General features: G+C 37.2%; 1 protein-coding gene across 5 annotated transcripts in view; it reads left to right on the forward strand.

The window, feature by feature from the left end:
* Positions 1–21072, forward strand: part of il1rapl1b (interleukin 1 receptor accessory protein-like 1b) — a 182872-nt gene that overhangs the window by 126098 nt on the left and 35702 nt on the right. For all 5 annotated transcript variants that reach the window (XM_055184628.2, XM_055184630.2, XM_055184629.2 and 2 more), the window contains one exon: positions 12194–12326. In XM_055184628.2, coding sequence (XP_055040603.1) covers positions 12194–12326 — 133 coding nt within the window. The remainder of the gene's footprint in view (positions 1–12193; positions 12327–21072) is intronic.

Here is a 21072-nt window from a genome sequence, read left to right on the forward strand (position 1 = left end):
ACATCATTTGGCGGACCCCCTGCAGTTCCGTCAGGGGGTCCGCGGACCCCCGGTTGAAGACCCATGTAGTAGCCTATTTGTACAGACGTGAAGCTAAGATTCATCCAAACAGTTGCTAGGTTTGTCTAAATGGGTCTAAAAGTAGCTAGATGTAGCAGTAAAGTAGCTAAGTTGGCAACACAGTCGCTGAGTTGGCAACATTGCTTCAGCCAATCCCCTTTATTGAGTAAACCCCACCCACTGATTAACACTGAATGCATACAAAACGAAAAAGAAAATGAAAACCAATAAATTAAAGAGAACATAAATTTAAAACTAAACTTTACATTTGAATTTTGTCCCTATTATTGCTTGGGCATGAATAAAAAGCCTTTTAAAAATGTATTTACAGATTCCTTTTTAAGTTTGCCTATTTATTTTAATATTGGCTGTCTTGCCTCAAGATTATATGGAAAATGAAATGTAAAATCATTAATTTTATTTTATTTTTCAATTTAGCCGGAATGATGCTTCCTTACGTTGAAAATGAAATAATTTAATTGAATGTTTTAATTTTTATTTTAGCATTTAATTTTCAAATTTGGGACATATTTTGCGATTTATTTTTTATTTAATTATTTAATTAATTAATTAATTGAAAAAAAGACCAAAAATACCTTCCATAGAATGTAGGGCAAATATAAAAGTGAAATAGTAAGATAAAAAAAACTATAAAAATAAAAGTACAGTAAAGAAGGATATGCAAGTTTTAAGAACAGCAAAAAGTATTAAAGATCCCATTCTTTATGTTTTTTAAGCTTTGATTGTGTTTACAGTGCGCAATATAACATGTGTTATATACGTGGTATTTTTCACACAATTGACTTATCTGTATAGCGCTGTTTTCATTGTCTTTAAAACGAGCTGATGTCTTCCTTGTTGTATGAAGTCCCTCCTTCAGAAATACGTAACGAGTTCTGATTGTTTAGCTTGTTTAGTGTGTTGTAATTCGATAGCAGCTTAGCTTGCCATTAGCTTAGCTGGCGACTGACGTATTCCTGTAAGCGAAGTTTAGTCTAATGACGTCATTAAAACAGTTTTTTAAGCAGGAAGTAGAGGGCTGTAGTCCAAACCGCCTGTTCACTGTAGGCTTTGAAAGGCAAATTCTGTTAAAGAAAATATATTGCCTGCAGTGAACTTGGAGCTTTATTCTTTTACAGTTATTATTCATGCTATTAAGGCAACACTACACACTAACTAGAGTTTAAAAATGGGATCAGAAAGAACGTGACCTTTAATATACATACAAGTGTTTACATATAATGGAGACATTAAGTTAGGCCAAATTAATTTTCTCAGGCAGACATATGTTGTGCTGCTGGCGCACACAAAACAGTCTCTGTGTTAGCTTACTTACAGATCAGTTTCTCATTATTTGATAGTGCAGGGGTCTTCAACGTTTTTTGGGTCGGGGACCCCTTAGATGAGAGAGGCATGGAGCAGGGACCCCCTGATACTAAATGTGTAAAACTTATATATTTAAGTAATCAGTAAGGTACGAGAGGCTGCCTTTTCGTATTAGGCACAACGCAAAGTGGAGTAAAGTAAAACTATTGACCAATCAGAATCAAGGCGGAACTGTTTTATAAATAGAAACAAACCATATTGTCACACAGCCATACTATATTAAGACAGTACATTGGCACTATTATGCTGTTGTTGTACATGCATAATTTTTTTGTTAAAGTAGATTTAGTTTTTATATGAATATAATAATAATAATAATATGAATATGAATATAATAAAAATAATATAATATTATTTTAAGGTATTTGCAGTGTAATAGATTTTCATTTTACTGTGAAAATTTACCTGAACCTGGGCTTTCAGTTTATAAAGATGACTGATCATGGTGAATGGCACAAAGAGACTCTCTATTCTGGTGGGGATAGAGGTTGTGCTACTTTATAATTCAGAGGTTTGTTGCCTTTCTCGTGTATCGTCATTGTCACGAGTTTGACTAACGCAGCTTCATATCAGACTCAGGAGAAAACATGCATCGAGTCCGCGCGCATCTCTTTGGGGCAACTTTTTGAGAGGCGGATTTCAACCTGACTATGAATCTTGCACAAAGCACCATCACTGTTCACGTTTCATACATTTTTAAATGCGAGCGATAGTTTTGTCAAAGTTTATAATGCAGACGCGGTCTGGCGTCATTTGCCTTTTGAGTTAGCGCTTTAAATCTGAACCGCGTGAAACAGCTGTCCAAGTTCAGAAACTTAGATGAGACAATGTCGCACTCGCACTGATCCTAAAATAACTTTCTGAAAGAAAGACACACATGCCTATAAGATTTACCTGTTTTATGATGCCTTTTCTGTCGCTACTGCTGCTTCCTGAGTGTACATTTATAGTCTTCAGATATTTTATTTTGGTCCGCTTGTTAAACTGAACGCGCGCCTTCGCGGCCACGCACGTGCACAACTTAAAGGGGACATGTAACTTTTTTTTGTACATATATTTACGTTTTTTAGCAAATATAGCTTGTGGTCAAACATCATTTGGCGGACCCCCTGCAGTTCCGTCGCGGACCCCCTGGGGGCCGCGGACCCCCGGTTGAAGACCCATGTGATAGTGTGTCAAACATCTCATGTATGCACTTTATTTTTTGATAGAAGATTTTCTGTATATCTGTGTACTTTTATCTGTGAACTGTGGTCGCCAACCCGTTGATCACAATCTACAGATCGATCTTTGAGACTGTCCCTGTCAATTCCGAAAATAATATTAAAACAGATACACATACATTATGCTTAATTAATGATTTGTTTTATGCCTCCCTCTGCTTTTCATGGTTGTGTTTACAATGTCCTGCGTGAGTTGCAATATATCATATATTTTAGTTTCTATGTTGACGCATCAAACTACGTGAGGGTCTGCGTAGAGTACGTGTGATGCAATTTTCCTCATCAGAAGAGTGTGCTGTCGAATTTTTAGATCCTGTGTACATTGTACGCGTAGGTTGCACATGCGCCTACAGGAGAATGTAATATGTAGCCCAGGAGATGCTTTGCATTTTGTTGCAATGCACATGCGTCAAATGTCTGTCTACTTGTACGAGTCAAATAAACTATACTTTGCAAGGCCGTGTGTGTATGTTTAGGTACACGTATAAAACAGACTATACTCTGGCCTTTACAGGAAAGACAAAGTGTAAGACAACGGAACAAACCCAAACAAGCATGTAAGGACCACACTAAATGTGTTTGCCATTAATGACGACAAATACATTTGTGATTGCTTCTATTGTGGTACTCGGGGCTCACATGCGATCTTTCGCAGGATGCATTTGTAGGCTGCATACATCCAAAAGACCGTCTTATTTTAGAATATTAACCCTCAGGGGTCTAAGGGGCTTTTAGGGCCCTGGGGAAGTTTTGACATGCACTGACATTTGTGCTTTTTTCAGTTGCGTAAAAACATATTAATGGCAAAAGTCTCATAACACTGTGTTCATCACAAACTGGGCTACAATATCATGTAATCAACATGTATGTACATGGTTTTTGAAAAAGCAAAAAATTTAAGTCACTGATATAAGTCCACAAAACTAATTCTAAACCTGTTTTGCCAAGACTTTTCAAAACAGGATCTAGTAGTGTAGAGTTTTTTCTTCAAAATGATGTGAAAATCATTCGGCCTACTCGTTCATATAAAGCAAGATATTGATTTACAATTTCTAAGACACTTTTGCTTGGGAAAGGCTGTATGCGTGGAGGTGGGAAAGCTCATGAATAATCAGTGATTGACAGCTGAGAGACAAAAGGGTTGCATAATGAGCCACATAATGAGCCTTGTGGGGATGTTCAACAGGAATGTAACTTTCTCTGTAGTAAAACCAAGATATGGTTTACTTTTCAATATAATGTAAATACACACATATTATTTTATTAGTTTATGATATATATATTTCTATTGATATTATATTAATTTCAAAAGTATAAGTTACCTTTTAAAAACCATATAGCCTAATCATGATAAAGTGAACACAGGGGTTTATGTTTGGTTGGCCAGCAAGAGGTTTACTTTTGTGCAGTAAAAAGCTCAAAAGAACAACTGCCTATCGTTGTTTGGACTCTTAATTGTGTTTTTGTAATCAATATAGTAGAAACACAACAAGGGACAAGCGTGATAAACGTATCAATGTTTGTTTACAGCCGCCGCCATTACCTCACGTGTTGATCATGAAACAGTAAGCTTGTTCGACTTCATGGGCGCCGCAAGAACCGATCGCCGGATGACGTCAAAGTACCGCGAGAGTGAGACGAAATTAGACTTCGTATGATTTCCATAATTGTTCTCGCGGTACTTTGACGTCATCCGGCTGTCGGTTCTTGTGGCGCCACATGAAGTCGAACAACCCTAACAACTTATGTGTGCACATGCGAGTGTTCCTGTGTTTAATAAACTTGCTGTGCGGAGATATGCGCTTAGACGCAACTAAATAAGGATTGTACTGTTTGTAGTCGCGTATTTTATAAGAATACCATAAACCGCGTCGATTTCCTGACTCGTGTGTTTGTGTATTGCGTTTCCCATCGCGTGAACTGTTTGACGGAAGACAAAGAAAACACTAGCGTCTGGAGATAGTGACACACATACGCAAGTAAATAAGGATTGTACTGTTTGCAGTCGCGTATTTTATAAGAATACCTGACTCATGTGTTTGTGTAACTTATGTGCGTTTTCCCCTCGCGTGAAATGTTTGACGGAAGAACAAAGAAACACTCGCGTCTTGAGATAGTGACACGCATACGCAAGTAAATAAGGATTTAGATGTCATGTTTTGGGGCAATCGGATGAAACAACAAGGAATGGAGAGACTGGGTTGTGGATTGCGTATCCATTGACTGCAGGAGGCAGAAGTTATGCATATGGATGTCTCTGCTCACTCACTTCAATGGCGCGGGGGTGTGGCGATCTCTCATTATAGATAATCAGGTAACATTAGAGAGACGGTCTGTCTCTTAATTCTCATACAGTTTACACCGAATGACAATATATGTTTATGATATCACTTACATCATTTAAAAGCTGACATTCCAAGCATTATGTAGACATTTATCTTTTGTTTCTGTGACATGTATTCGTGAAGTTACAGTTAATTTTCTGACGCGTTTCTGAAATGACTTCACTGAGGGAGAGAGAACAAAACGCACATCATGTTTATTTTCTTAATTTTGTGAAAAGCACAACATTCTGTTTTTATTGGGAGTGGACAGAAAAAAACTAGACACTTTAACGTTTTAAATGATGTATAAATCATATCTGTATGTCCAAAATCAGCAGAGTTATCTAAATCTCTTTGCGGAGTGATTGAAAAATTAAGAGTTTGCGGCGCCCGCGCCACAGCCGACCCCAGAGTGTTAACAATCATAAATTTTACTGTTATACTTACAGTAGTTAATTGTAAATTGTTGTAATATGCTTATGACTTGCGATTGTAATGCTCAGTTAACTGAAATGAACCAGGCTTGATGACGTATGCAGCCTGCAAATGTGACCTCCGGAGGATGCAGCTTTCCGTTTGAGAAACAGCCAGAGGGCAGTAGTGTTAACGAACAGTGTGTGGGGTTATTGGTAATCGTGAGTCGCTGGCCATCAAACTGGCATTGGAAGAATGGCGACATTGCTAACCACTCTTTTGAGGTAATTACAGATCATCATAACCTGGAATATCTTAGGGACGCTAGGAGGTTGAATCCATGCCAAGCTCGGTGGTCATTGTTTTTACCCATTTCAACTTTAAGGCAACCTACAGACCAGGAAGTAAAAACCTGAAGACAGACATCCTCTCTCGACACCATGGTTCCTCTACTGAGGATCTCCCTTCCGAGCCCATACTTCCTCCAGCCGTGTTTGTCAGTGCCATTGTCTGGAACATTGATGAACTCATAATCAAGGAGAATTTCACCAATCCCACTCCGCTGGAAACGCCCGCAGTTGCGTGATTTTTTTAAGCAGGTTATGGGGATTGAGTAATGTAACCTTTGTTTGTCTGATTTAAATAAATGGCCACTTAGATCCAGCTGTTCATGGGATGTGTAAGTCATTATACAATTTAGGCAATACTCTCAACCATGGTACATGTCTGTGTCCGGGATTCTGGGGAATGGACATCCAGGAATTGAAAGATGTGTCAGGGTTTTCTGTCAGGGATTTATGTAGAAGGGCTGAGACTGTTCCTACAGCACAAGGTCATAATTTAACTTCTTTGTTTACCTTCTTTGCTTGTAATTTATAGTATTGTTTTAATTAAATTAATTGAGCTGAGCCTGAGTGCACATGATTTTCAGCTGGAGGTGATGTTTTTTATCCAAGCCAAGATGTCTTCTAAGCAGGCTGTAATATGTGCCGCTATGGTGGGATCATCAGGGTGAACTGAGAAGAAGATCTGGGTGTCACCAGGATAGCAGTGGTAGAAGTCACCTGACTGTACGATAGTTCCTAAGGATGTTGTGTAGATGGAGAAAAGCAGTGGACCAAGCACTAATCCCTTAGGGTACGATGCTGTGGACTGCACACCCTACCACGACACCCTAAAGGATCCTTCTGAGAGATAAAATTTGCTTTTTAAGCAGTGGCGTGACCAGGGCCTGCTTGAAAGTGGAGGAAAATGTGCCAGTGAGCAGGGAGGTGTTGACGATATGTAGGGCTGCACGATAACATCTCAGCAGTAAAGCCAGTTCCTTGATTAGTAATAAATCGCCATCAGCTGCTTTCAGATGGAGCAGCATTTACTATACAGAGCCATAGTTCACTGACAAGAGGGGAAATATCGCATTTATAATTACGGATGAATGGCCTGCGATTATGAATGTGATATTTCCCCTCTTGTCAGTGAACTACAGTACGGCTCTGTGTTGTAAATGCCGCTCCATCTAAAAGCAGCTGATGGCGATTTATTACTAATCAAGGAACCGGCTTTACTGAAGAGATGCATGTGACAATCGTATGCGATTAATCGTGCAGCCCTAATGATATGTGTGAGTGCTGGTCTGAGTGTATCTGAAATGGCCTGTAATAAATGAGAGGGGATTGGGTCAAGGGGGCATGTTGTGGGGTGGGTGGAGACAAGTTTAATTACTGGGGAGAGAATTGGTTGCTGATGGATGAAGTTTTGTTGGTGAAAAGTTTGCAAAGTAATCAGCAGACAAAGCAGAGGTGAGTGGAGGGGCACGTTATAGCATGTTAACATTGCCACTTTGGGAGCGTGAGAAAAAAAATGCAGTTTTTGGGTGTGTCCTTTTAAATACAAATGAACTGATCTCTGTAGTAAATCGCAGTGCTGTGGTTGGATAGTGCAGATTAGGGATCAGCAAAAAGGGGGTGTGAGGAACTGGAACGGAGGACAGGAGAACCCAAGTGCATACGATATCAAGGAGTGAACAAAGAACATTTATTATATAAAACATGAAAACAAAAAGCCCACCAGGGGGCAACACAACATCAAACATGAATTTACAACTCTGACTTAACAAGAAACACTCTAATGAAAACTATAACTGAATGAACACGATAGACTACAAAACATGACATGTTTCAACACAATGATCCAGCACAAGACAAGAGGAGATTAAAATAGGTCAACTAAACGAGGGCAACACAGGTGCGAGGGATAACTGATAATGAATAATTAACAGGGAGAACAAGGGGGGCGGGGACTAGAGACGAGACACCAGAGGCACATGCCACAATAAACAAGGCATGAGCCTCCACAGGAAACAAGAGACTGTCAGAACCCTGCCATCACTATAAAACATAAATATAAAACAGACTCTCGTGGCAGAGTCCTGACAGGGGGTGGGGAAAATCTAATAACAAATAAAGAAATTGCAAACATTTATAAAAAAGAACAAAGTTGCACATTAATAAGGGCTAACATTAGCATTAGGTACAGAAATCGAATTAAATGAGTCATAACATAATCTTTATTGTATAAATACAAATATATTATTATTTTTAGAGCCACAGAAGTGATTTTTTTCTTTGGCTTGGTTGTTGATTAAAATTAATGATACAGACGTAAGTAGTCAATTGAGGTTACTGTCTCTTTAAATAAGCAGAGACTGGTTTCTGACTGTAATCTATACATACACTTAAGACATAAACTATGTATTTATTAGAAAAATAATACTGTGGAGATCATTTTGTTTATATGTGCCCTGTCAATAACAGAAAGATTTTACGTTTGCTTGTTTGAGTCTCACTCGTGTGTGCACTATTGAGGCCACTTAAACGCGCGCACACAGAGACCAAGGGCGAATCCCAAACAGCGCAGCATACAAACGTTACGTTGTTTTTCATTGCTTTAATCGGCACATGTATGTTAATGGACTATACAGTATGAGACACATTTGCGTGACTCTCTCTAAAGTTTACACATCAAGACTTCTGATCTTTGAAGGGCGTACTCACTGTGATGATCACGTCTGGACCGGACACATTCATTCAACCGCATGTGCCTCTGTGCATACAGACAGCTGCTCACTTTAGTGCCGTTTTGTGGTTAAATACATCCACATCGCATACATGTTGCTTCAGACAAGCACATGCAGGTTGCGGTATCTGTTTGCGTCATCACAACATTTCGGCCGTATTGTTTCGGCGATAAAAGTCTTTCGTCCGAAAATTGAAAATGCTCTTTTGGGCCATTTTGGCCGAAAATTTTCGGTGGCCAAATATTCGGTGCATCCCTAGTGCAGATTAAAGCAACACTATGTAGTTTCCATGTAAAAATGACTTACAGCTTCCCCATGTGGTTGAAAAGCGCAACAGTGCCTGGTATCAGACACTCTTCTGCAGGCAGGGGGAGGGGCGGGGCTGTGTGCTCTACCCTTCACCGCCACTTTCAGAGTGTGCTTGTAGCTGCTAGGAGGCTGCTCAGGTTGCAGTGGCAGTAGAATTTGTCCAGTTAAAAGTTGTTCTATCACTGAAATAATTTTAGAGACATTATTTAAATGTAAAAAAACTACATAGTGTTGCTTTAAGGGGCGGTATTATCCCCTTTTGACATCACAACTTTTTTAGGGAATCATAATGGCATATGCTTGTATTTATTTGGATTGCAGAGGCATCCTTAATGTAAAATAACTGAATAAACACAAGATTATATTCTTTCCATTGTGAATATCGACTTTTATATTGTTAACCACAACTTTTTAGTTTTCCTGTGTTTTCAGCTAAATCAGAAAATCCAAATCAAAGAGTAACAATCTTGCTAGCTAGCATATATAAAATAATGATTAACAACATAAGGATTATTTGAAGATTTATATGAGAAAAAAACATCTCTTCTTTCAGAAACCTCCCAATGCTTCCTCATATGTTTCTCTTTAGGAAATATTGAGATCAGGCACGCTCAACTCCCAAATTGTTTATGGGTGCGAGTAATAAAACTCACATCAAAGTAAACAATGAAAAAACGCTCTCTCAAGATATAATTTCTTGGATTTATTTATACCATGTCAACACAGATGCATTTCGGCCTAAGTCATCATCAGTGTATACTGTGAAGCACTCTCTTTAGGAATCCTTCAATACGTCATTATGCTAGCTAACCAGAAAACTACATTAAGATGGACAATTTATTATAGACCTAATACATGTTACAACTTGTATATATAAAATGTAAACATTGTGATTTTTCATTAGGTATCAACATTCATGGATAAATAGTGATATCTCTAGTTATTAATGGTTTTCCTCCAGTTGCCAACTATCTATCAAAATAATGTTAATGATGATTTAACATAACCAGAAACTTTGTGAATTACTTGTAAAAGGTTATTCCCCAAGATTGTTTTGAAGTGTGTGACAGTTTGTACACCCCTAAACTGCACACGATGGAGGCATTTTTACCTCCAGAGTACTGGAAAAGTTACCACCACTAACATGGGGGCGTTGTTGATGTATGTTTCGAAGTCATCCTCTGATTGATTGAATTATGCAGGATTTGTGGGACGTGTGGGTCACAATCTATAATGGTCCACCCAAAAACAACACAAGGCTGTCTGATTGAAGAAGAAAGCTTTCATGTTTACATCTGTGACAATATGCTTCATCAAGATTGAATAAATGTTGCATGTTTAAAATTATGGAATGAATTTTAACGTGTTTGCTATTGTTGTTATAAACTTTAGAGACGTTTGTGAATGATGGTTGCACACTGGTTATTATTATTAACTGTTACTGGTTAACTGTTATTGTGGTGACATCTCCAAGCCCCTAAACATGACGCAGCACAAACCAAAGTGCAGTTTATTGCTTTACATGTCACTCTTGGGCGGTCCTTGGCCATTCAAAGCTGCCATGTTTCCCAGAAATTCAGTAAGGTCTGGCTTTGCAAGACTAAACAACAGCAGATGCTATGGAAGGGCCCAAGCCCTTTGAAAGACGAATGAAAGTGGTGTGGTCTCGTTTTCAGCTTGGTTTTACCCCTCGTTCAGACTGCCAACAACTTTCTTGTGATGTCTGCTGGACTACGTAAACTCCTCACACATCATTGGCATAAAGTTGTACACTTAAAAATCTTGAATTATGTGTGATGGGAAATTTTTTTATGAAGGTCATGGCTAGATACTAGATATCCTGAATCCTATGATAGTCACAATTCAGAAAAATAACATTTTGGCATTCCATATACTGTTTGTTTTTTGATCAAAGACAAAAAGCATTTGAGCCTAGAACATTCAGTATACTCCCAACAGTGTTAATGAGCAGAGCCACAGTGAGGCCTGTGCATTATTCTCTCTGCTAAAAAATGAAGAAGCCATAATACAGTGAACAAACACAAACCTAGACTAACTCACACATACTTTCTTTATAAATGGTCTCGCTGAGTCTCCCCCCCTCTCAATAAAAAATATTCAATTTTACAATAACAACAAACAATCTCTTTGGTGTCATTTTTATCATGTTATGTTATTATGTTATTTCTGATCTGATGTGAACTATGTGAACATGTCGGTGATGATGGCATTGTTGTGACCTCCAGTGGCCGGGAGTTGAAATGATAGTATTCTTTCATGTCACTGAAATATTAGTCTGATTTGTTTCTAAGGAATGAGATATGGATCTGTCTTTAAATAATCTCTCTAATTTAGCTTATAGGAACTTCAAGGATAATGTGATATAGCATGAAGTCCCAGGTCAGGTGTGTGTGTGTTGACAACTTGCTCACTCTAAAATTTGGGTCAAAAGATGTCCTGCCGAAGCAGTGCTAACATGGTTTTGTTTACACAGTGTATTTAAGCCATTCGTCAAAATGATAGCTATCTCCTAATGAATTATTAATGTATAACTCTTATGCCTTGGCAACAGGTTTATTAATAGTTTGTTAATTTACACCAGGTACTTTTAACAAAATTTTTAATTGAACCATTACCTTTTATATCTGTCTAAAACAAAACAGTAGTGATTCATACACCAAGGGTAAAAATGTTATCCTCTTTATGTTAATCTTACGTGTGACAAACTAAAACTAACACAGATTCTGTGAGGTGTAGTTTTTTAGTCAACATTTAATACTTTCATTAAAACATATTTACAGTCTGTAAATCAAAAGCGCAAGAATTTCCTAGTAAGGTTGGAAATGCTTTGGGGCTTTTTAGATTGAGGCATTTTAGCCAGGTCTGGATTGGTGATCTCTTCAGAATTGAGAACGAACTTTGTAACTATGCAGATCTTATACATGCACAAACAGCTAAATAATATAAAAAGAAATCATATTATTTGACCCTCTTAAATGTTTACTGGTTGTGCATGAGGGGGTCTGTGATTGAATGAAATGTGTCAGTGATCATTCTCAAGTGTCATGATCAGCAGTTCATGACTAAATGTAAAATAGGTGGTGACATCGCTGCCTGTAAGAAGCCTGACAAATCTCCAAATCTTGTGTAAAAGCAATTTTTTTGCATAGTCGGTTTATTGATTTGCATGTAATGCATAAAACATGTATATATATGTATATATATATATATATATATATATATATATATATATATATATATATATATATATATATATATATATATATATATATATATATTCTATAAACTATTTTTTATAGTTATTTTGTGTGTTATTTTATGGTATTCATTTTTAGATGAATATTTTAAACATTAGTGTTCTGTAATGTGTGTTTTTACAGGCAGTCCTTTGAACTTGACCTGCAGAGCTTTCTTTGGTTACAGCAGGGATGCGAGTCCTCTCATTTACTGGATGAAGGGAGAGAAGTTTATCGAGGACCTGGATGAAAACAGGATCAGAGAAAGTGAAATTAAGTAAGTCATTTAATCTAATGAATCAGTTTTTAATCTGGAAATCCCCATTTTTAACAGCAAAAATGAGAGACCACAGCATTTCTCTTTTTCTCTTTATCTATTAAATAGACTTGTAGGGACATTATTCAGCCTGGTCTCACAAACAAAACGTACATATTTACACGTAAATTAAAACAGTCCAATACGTATGTGCTTTTACGTATTTATAGTGCCTTTACGTATTATCTGGACGTAATTGCAGGATCGATACGTATCTAACCGTGTGTCTCAATCAGCTCCCTTGTTCAGTAGTCAGGGCACTGATCAGGGAGTCGGCCATTTTAAGGGCTGTCTCAATCGCAAAATCCGTTCAGTGCACTGGAACGTTCGTTCCCTAAAAATTCCCACAATGCAACGCAAAAACCAGTGAGCATCGATGATCCCTATGTTCCCTAACCGGAAATCACGTGACCTTTTCTGAAGCTCGCCAACCGAACATCACGTGATCCAACTCAATAAACTTTATGAAATGTTACAGAACTTTTATAAAGACAAACGTTTGTTTTAGTTGTAAATATAAACACACATTGCTACACAGTAAGGGACCACAATCTACTCAATATTTAAAAGAATAATATTTATTTAAAATTGTAAATATATTTATTACATTTAAAATGTAATTATATGCCTCCAATTTTATGCACAGATATGTAAGAGAATAATGGCAGCATTTTTCACAATGTACTGTTTTTAAAATTAAGTCAGAAAGATGTTGGTTTTGCCGGTTGTTGATGAGTAGCAGCTGTGAGTGATTACAACGCGCTTAAGCAGCCGTGACAGAAAAATAAGTGAACATCGTCCCAATGTGAAGTGAGCTAGGGTCCTTACCAGTGCCCGAACCTGTGTACACGATATACTGATTCACGACCTCGGGAGCTAGGGAACGAATTGAGACACACGGTAAATGTACGTAAAATGTCCTAAAATATGTACAGATTAAACGTGTTCTGACCAGTAGTTATCCAGTAACATTTGCTTATGAAGCCGCTTTTTTATGAAGCGCTTTTAATGCGCATTAGATTTAAAGGGGCCGTGAATTGGTCGATTTTATTGCTTTATGACGTTGATTGATGTCTACTTATGCATTTCGCGTTGTTTTTACATTCAAAAACATCAAAAGCAATAAGTAATACGCTATTTTGTAACATGGATTAGTGGCTGTCTTGAGAAATGGTTCGTTTGAAGGGGCGGGCCGCATTGAAGACCTGAACGTAAACACCCACTGCTATGATTGGACAGCTTCATTCCCCGTCATTACATGTAGGGAAATGTTTTAAAAACATTAATGTGATAAAAATAGCAGCCGAACACAAATATGTTTGAGACACAAAAGATTCTGGGTGCTAAACATGATACACATAAATGACAATACGTATATTAAAGTAGAAACAAAACTCGACGTGACTAAATTTCCGTATACAACACAGTAAGCGTGCATCAGAATCTAAACTGCGGCTAATAAATCCTTATCAATAACTTTGTATATTTCTATTGTGCTTGTGAGGTTGCTTTTACATTCACGTAATGTTAAATACCACGGTTATATGATAAAAAATAAGCTTTGTTGAGTGTTTGACCTTTCAAACGCAACTTGCCTAAATTACCGTATACAACACAGTAAACGGGCATCAGAATCTAAACTGCGGTTGATAAATCCTTCCTTATAACTAACTTTGTATATTTCTACCTTTAAACTACAGTCGTATTGTTAAGTGTTGTACCTTTATTAATCGTTTAATGTTTTTAGTAAATTAAAACAGTCAACAAACGTATTTAGACACGGATGTTACAACAGGACACATCAAGCAATCTCTTTTAACAAAGCAATAGTGAAACGCAGTAACTTAAATAAAGTAAAATGTCTTACTGTGAATTATACTGCTGTGTCATTGTTGTCAGATCCAATATAAGTGGTGCTTCTGACTGAATCTCTCTGCAAATCCAGCATCGACTTCTTTACAAATGAATCCATGTCCACAACGTTAACAAACGCTCCCCACACGAGCTGGAACTTCTTCACAAGCAAACTTTATCCACGCATATTGCTAATGTTAAGTTCCAAGCCTCCGAATTGAAGTATTTAGCTTCTGTGTTGTTCCCACGCGGTTCTTCCACAACCGAAAATGCGTTTCCATGGTATCATAACAGATCACCGCGTCAAAATAAAAGTCTCTCAGAAAAAAATGTATTTAAAAAGTCATTTTGGTTAAATTTGTCAATCTTTAAAGACATGTTTACTTACTGAGACACACGTGTCACGCGAAGCTGTGGGCGGGGCTACAAAAGTAGACTTGTCCTTTTGGTTATGGGGAGGTGTTTCAATTCTACTTTGACGTCATAGATTTCCGAATTTTAGACTGGAGTGTTTAGCTGGCTTGGTGCCAAAGACGGTTATATTTCAGTAGCACGGACGTTTTCAGTTCTGAAACTTGCAGGATGTTCATTTAAGTATGATGACCTCTTATATAACAAATTATCAAGTTAAAATTGAGTTTTTGATTCACCGCTCCTTTAATACTCTGTTTAAAACACTTTGGCACTTTAATACTTACTTGCTACAGAGCATTATACACTTTACGATGTAATTCCTTTTTATTTAAAATAATGATCGAACAAAACCAGAACAGATCGCGTTCCCGACCGGACTCATTTCAGCGTTACAACAGATTTACAATTTCAGCGACGGTGTTGACATCTCTTCTCCAGGTGAGGAAATTTATTTACATTTTTAATTAATATGTCTGCTCTATTTTATTAAATATATTCTTAGTCAGTTGTTGGTTTTTGTTAGATAATAACTTGAGTGGTAAGTTAATCGAAAAAGTGCATCGACTGAATTGATACTAGGTTTTAACAGATGATAGTCATTAAATGATTAGTGTTTAATATGATCAATCTAATATAAATTCATAATTATTTGACTTATTTGTTTTGTCTCTGTATTCTCAGATCAAACTAACATAATATGCTGCATACCGATTCATATTATTCATCTGAACCGTTCTCTAACTGAATCCATAGAGCTGTTTGGACGGCCAGACCAACATCCAAAGGTCAGTATTTTTCTTGAACATCCAAACTTTTAAGCAGTTACGGTATTATTTTACTGAAACATTTAAGAAAAATATGTGAGATTGGTGGAACAAATATAATTTATTTATACATTTTCTATTTTATTATTTTTAAGATTACGACAGTTCTAATGATATTAATTCTGATGTGCAAAACAAAGTGTCACGTTTTTGCAACAGAATGTTGAGTTTTAATGATACAAGCATATAGACAGTTTCACCAGCAACAATTTGAACAAATGGCTTTTTGGACTGAACGGTAAACTCCCACATAGAAGCAATAACAAAAGTCCATGGTTTTATTGTGGTAAAAGTGTAGTAACCATGTTTTTTTGGTGTATTGATTACTATCAGCAAAACCATGGTTTTACTACACTAACCATGGTTTAACTATGGTTTTTGAAAACCATGGTTGTCATAACCATGGTTATTTTGTGGTTACCATGGTTTTACTACAGTAACCATGGTTTTTGGTTTTAACTGTAGTAAAACCATGGTTAATTTTCATAAGGGATTGTTACTGTGTAAAATTAATGTATACAATGTTAGCTACAGGTCCTTGAATTCTTGCCTGGCTGCCAAACCTCTTGGCACACCTGCGATCCATGCTCACCAATTAATTGTTTTACTTTTTTAAGCTTCTCCACGTGTACAACGGTAGCCATTTTGTCTATTTGTGTTGTCCAACATTTTATTTCTTTCACAAGCACATTTTTGAGGCTATAGTATCTATAATATCGGCACTTGTATTGTTTAGAATATCTTTGTCTATAGAAGGCAAAACAGGATATGTTGTTGGCAAAATGAGAGTATGTGCTTTACATATGTCTTTATGTATTTATGTATTTAAATGTGTCTGTAAACTCTCTGGTTTAAATTCTGTGTAAAGTTCCAATGCTGCAAGCTGCATATAAAAAACTAACCCCTGCCTGTTTAACCTTGCTCATTGTGATTACTCTGGACAAGTTATAATAATATGACACAAACACATCTGCATTCTGCACAGGACAGTTGAAGGTTTGACTGTTGTGTAGTTAATGTCCTCCTTTTAAAAGTGTGTGTACATTTTGGGAAATTATTTGTAGTCTGTCATTATACATTGGTATTGCATTTCATTTACTAACAATTATTTTGTAGGTCGCTACGAACTACCATTGCCCCATCTTCACTCTGAGCAATGTAGAGAAACATGGATACCAGGTGTGCTAGAAATGCAGAAGAGTGGCTCCTGGCCTGCAACTGTAAACTTCTGTACCATTTATGATGAGGAAGTCTTTGTGTCCTTCGAAGACTTGAAAATGGCTGCTCCAGGATTGTCCCGTTTTGCATTCATAAGAATGCTTGACATGAAGACAGTGCACTATGGCAGAGTGAGTACTTTTCTCTCATACAGGTCAGCCATATAAAAGAACCTGCCTATTATTTTGTATCTCTAGCTCACACTAATGTTTTTTTTTTTTTTTGTCGTTGGGTATGTTTGTAAAAAGTCTAAATCTCCCAATATAACTTAAGGCCTAGTTGTGTCTTCATCTCTAAACCCTGTCTGGGAAACTGCCCCTACATCAATGAGTACGTTTACATGCACAAAATAAACGGATAACTATCAAAAATCTGCTTATTATAAAAAACTTTTTTATGCGTTTACATGTAAATCAATAAACCGGCTATGCAGACAACTGTGTTTACATGGGACTTGGAGATTTGTCAGGTTTCTCGCAGGTATTGACATCATCGCCTATAGCGCATAATATTAGATCAAAAAGTTGACGGCATATCTGTCTTAAGCTATATTGTTTTATCTCTTTTCGTGTCTCTAGAACCTGTAAATATAACATCAGTTTTTATTTTTGCAGATTCTCTGCTACTGCTTTACTAGAGCAGAGACATTTATGTCTTCTTTCGCGTCTGATGTTTATCTTTCACACGCGGAGACATGCGCACATGCACACAAAACCGTGAGAAAGCCTGTTAGGTGTTTTCATGCTACGCAAAATTGGGTTAATGAGCAAAAAAGACTCAAAATATGTTCCAAACTATTTGCACACGATACCAAAAGGCAATCCTTATTTAGATTAATCTTTATTATTTTTGTTAAATGTTAAAGCATCAGGCTTTTGAAAGTGTTTGAATTACTAAAGTGTTTTAATTAGTTTATTTTCAGGCATTTTTTACAAAATGTCATCTCTTCACCTTTGTCTCTCTATCTCTTTATCTCTCTCTCTCTTACAAACTCGCTCGCTCGCACAAACTCACTCGCACAAGCTCGCTCGCTCGCTCCCACAAACTCGCTCGCTCGCACAAACTCGCTCGCTCGCACAAACTCACTCGCTCACACATACTTTTGCCATTGTAACTAACCATATCACTGGTTTATTGGTTTGTATGTTTTAGACTCAGCTGAATCTAAAGAAAGACACCGAAAGCCTACAAGAACCTACAATGAAAATTAACTGGTTGTAGATGATGGTCACAGATGTTCAGGAGTGGGCACACACTAGTATGTAAAAGCTATAACATGTCTTTTCATATACATTTGCAAAAACAAGTGTGCTACAACTTGAAAATGCAATTTTTTAATGATTGCAATTTTTGACACTTTTTACAGCAACTGTAGGAGACAGTGATGTTGCAATTCAGACAACAAGGAACACAATAGAAGAATTATCTTTGTGCATTAAACAACGGCAGCATCGTCTTTATAGACACACTGGTATGTTAAATATCTAGTAAAGAACTACTTGTTTGTTGTCTTCTGCATTATTACTCCTGCTGCTGTTACTGCAAAAAAATCCCAATTTTAATTCATTATGTTTCAGCCACAATCAAAGGACGGAATAAAATAAGAAGAAAAATCAATGAGGAGAAAAAGAAGCTTGCTTTTGCCATTGAACACCACAATGCCCTTGTTGACCCCACCCAGAAAAAGTATGTGTGAACCCTTTGGGCTTACTTGGATTTCCTCATAAATTGGTCATAAAATGTGTTCTGATCTTCATCTAAGTCACAACAATAGAGAAACACAGTCTGCTTAAACTAATACCGCACAAGCATTATACGTTTTCATGTTTTTATTGAACACAAAATGTAAACATTCATAGTGCAGGGTGGAAAAAGTATGTGAACCTTTGGGTTTAATAACTGGTTGACCCTCCTTTGGCAGCAATAACCTCAACCAAACATTCCCTATAGTTGCAGATCAGACCTGCACAACGGTCAGGAGAAGTTTTGGACCATTCCTCTTTACAAAAGTGTTTCAGTTCAGCAATATTCTTGGGATGTCTGGTGTGAATCACTCTCTTGAGGTCACGCCACAGCATCTCAATCGGGTTGAGGTCAGGACTCTGACTGGGCCACTCCAGAAGGCGTGTTTTCTTCTGTTGAAGCCATTCTGTTGTTGATTTACTTCTATGCTTTGGGTCGTTGTCCTGTTGCATCGTCCATCCTCTGTTAAGCTTCAGTTGGCGGACAGATGGTCTTAAGTTTTCCTGCAAAATGTCTGATAAACTTTGAAATTCATTTTTCCATCAATGACAGTACACCGTCCAGGGCCTGAGGCAGCAAAGCAGCACCAAACCATGATGGCCCCTCCACCATATTTCACAGTTGGGATGAGGTTGTGATGTTGGTGTGCTGTGCCTTTTGTTCTCCACACACAGCGTTGTGTGTTCTATTCAAACAACTCAATTTTGGTTTCATCTGTCCACAGAATGTTTTGCCAGTAGTGCTGTGGGACATGCAGATGCTCTTTTGCAAACTTCAAACGTGCTGCAATGTTTTTTTTTTTTTTTTGGACAGCAGTGGCTTCCTCCATGGTGTCCTCCCATGATGTCCATTCTTGTTTAATGTTTTCCTTATTGTAGATTGGTCAACACAAATGTTAGCATGTGCCAGAGATTTCTTTAGCTGACATTCTAGGATTCTTCTTTTCCTCATTGAGCATTCTGCGCTGTGCTCTTGCAGTCACCTTTACAGGACGACCACGCCTATGGAGTGTAGCAACAGTGCTGAACTTTCCTCATTTGTAGACAATCTGTCTTACCGTGGACACATAGACATCAAGGCTTTTAGATATACTTTTGTAGCCCTTTCCAGCTTTATTTAAGTCAACAATTCTTGATCGTAGGTCTTCTGAGAGCTCTCTTGTGCGAGGCATGGTTAACATCAGACAATGCTTCTTCAGAAAAGCCAACTCAAAACTGGTTTGTGTTTTTTATTGGACAGGGCAGCTTTAATCAACACATCGAATTTCATTACATTGATTGGACCCCAGGTTGGCTGACTCCTGGCTCCAATTAGCTCTTGGAGAAGGCATTAGCCTAGGGTTTCACATACTTTTTCCACCCTGCACTATGAATGTTTACATGTTGTGTTCAATAAAAACATGAAAACGTATAATATTTGTGTGGTATTAGTTTAAGCGGACTGTGTTTCTCTATTGTTGTGACTTGGATGGGGATCAGAACACATTTTGTGACCAATTTGTGAGGAGGTCCGGGTGGGACCAGGGGGTTCACATACTTTTTCTTTCAACTGTATATGTAACCATGTATTCATATTCGCCAGATGCCACATGAAATTAACCCTTATTTTCATTTGTGTTTGTTTTACAGTTAACCCCTGGAATCTTCCAGATGATGGGATTCAAGGACTTCAATGTGTGTTGAAGAGAAAATTACATCAGTTAAGAGCTCACCAGGGCACTGTAAAAACAAGTTATCAGACAATAGACATCATAAACGAACAAATTACTGTTGAAGAATGTAAATATCCCAGCTGGCCATAAGACTCAGAAGCCCTTTATTCAAGCAGTGCTGATCTGAGCTCTGATGAAGATGATACATGTCTGCTGTAGTTATTTACTAAATACGTTGCAGTTTTTTTTCTTTCACTTTATCTATTACTCTTCTTTCTCAATCAGTCTTCTCTTTTTTTTTTTGTTTTTCGCTCTGATTGCATGTGTGCCTGCCTTATACCATGGGAGATGAAATATTAACTTTTTAATAAAGTATGGATTAAAATGTTAATTTGGGTTTTTCTGATGGGATTTACAGACATATATCCTGTGCATTTTTACAGACATGTCCTACAGTGGATTGCTGGGATTGGGGGCTGTAAGAGTATTTTGAGAAATGTTTCTATTTTGTGTGCAACAGAAGATTATTTCCAAATCTAAACAATGATAAATAAAAAGTAATTATATTTACTCGTCGTTACTTGCTGTATTCTTTAAGAAAATTGCTTTAAATTGTAAATTCATATAAATAATGTACATGCATGCGTGTACACTATTACTAAAGTGTAAATTGGGAGACAAACATTACAATGTTCAATTCTTTGTGACATTAATAAATTACAAACAAGGATTTAATTTTTGATGGGCAAATACTTGAATAGGTCACCATTACAGTGCTTATAGTTTTAATAACAAAGTTTGGGATAAACACGTTTAAATACCCTTACGAAAATTAACCATGGTTTTACTACAGTTAAAACCAAAAAACCATGGTTACTGTAGTAAAACCATGGTAACCACAAACTAAGCATGGTTTTGACAACCATGGTTTTCTAAAACCATAGTTAAACCATGGTTAGTGTAGTAAAACAAAAAAACTCAATACACCAAAAAACCATGGTTA

The sequence above is a fragment of the Misgurnus anguillicaudatus genome, chromosome 14 (genome assembly GCF_027580225.2).
Source record: "Misgurnus anguillicaudatus chromosome 14, ASM2758022v2, whole genome shotgun sequence".
Classification (NCBI taxonomy): Eukaryota; Metazoa; Chordata; class Actinopteri; order Cypriniformes; family Cobitidae; genus Misgurnus; species Misgurnus anguillicaudatus.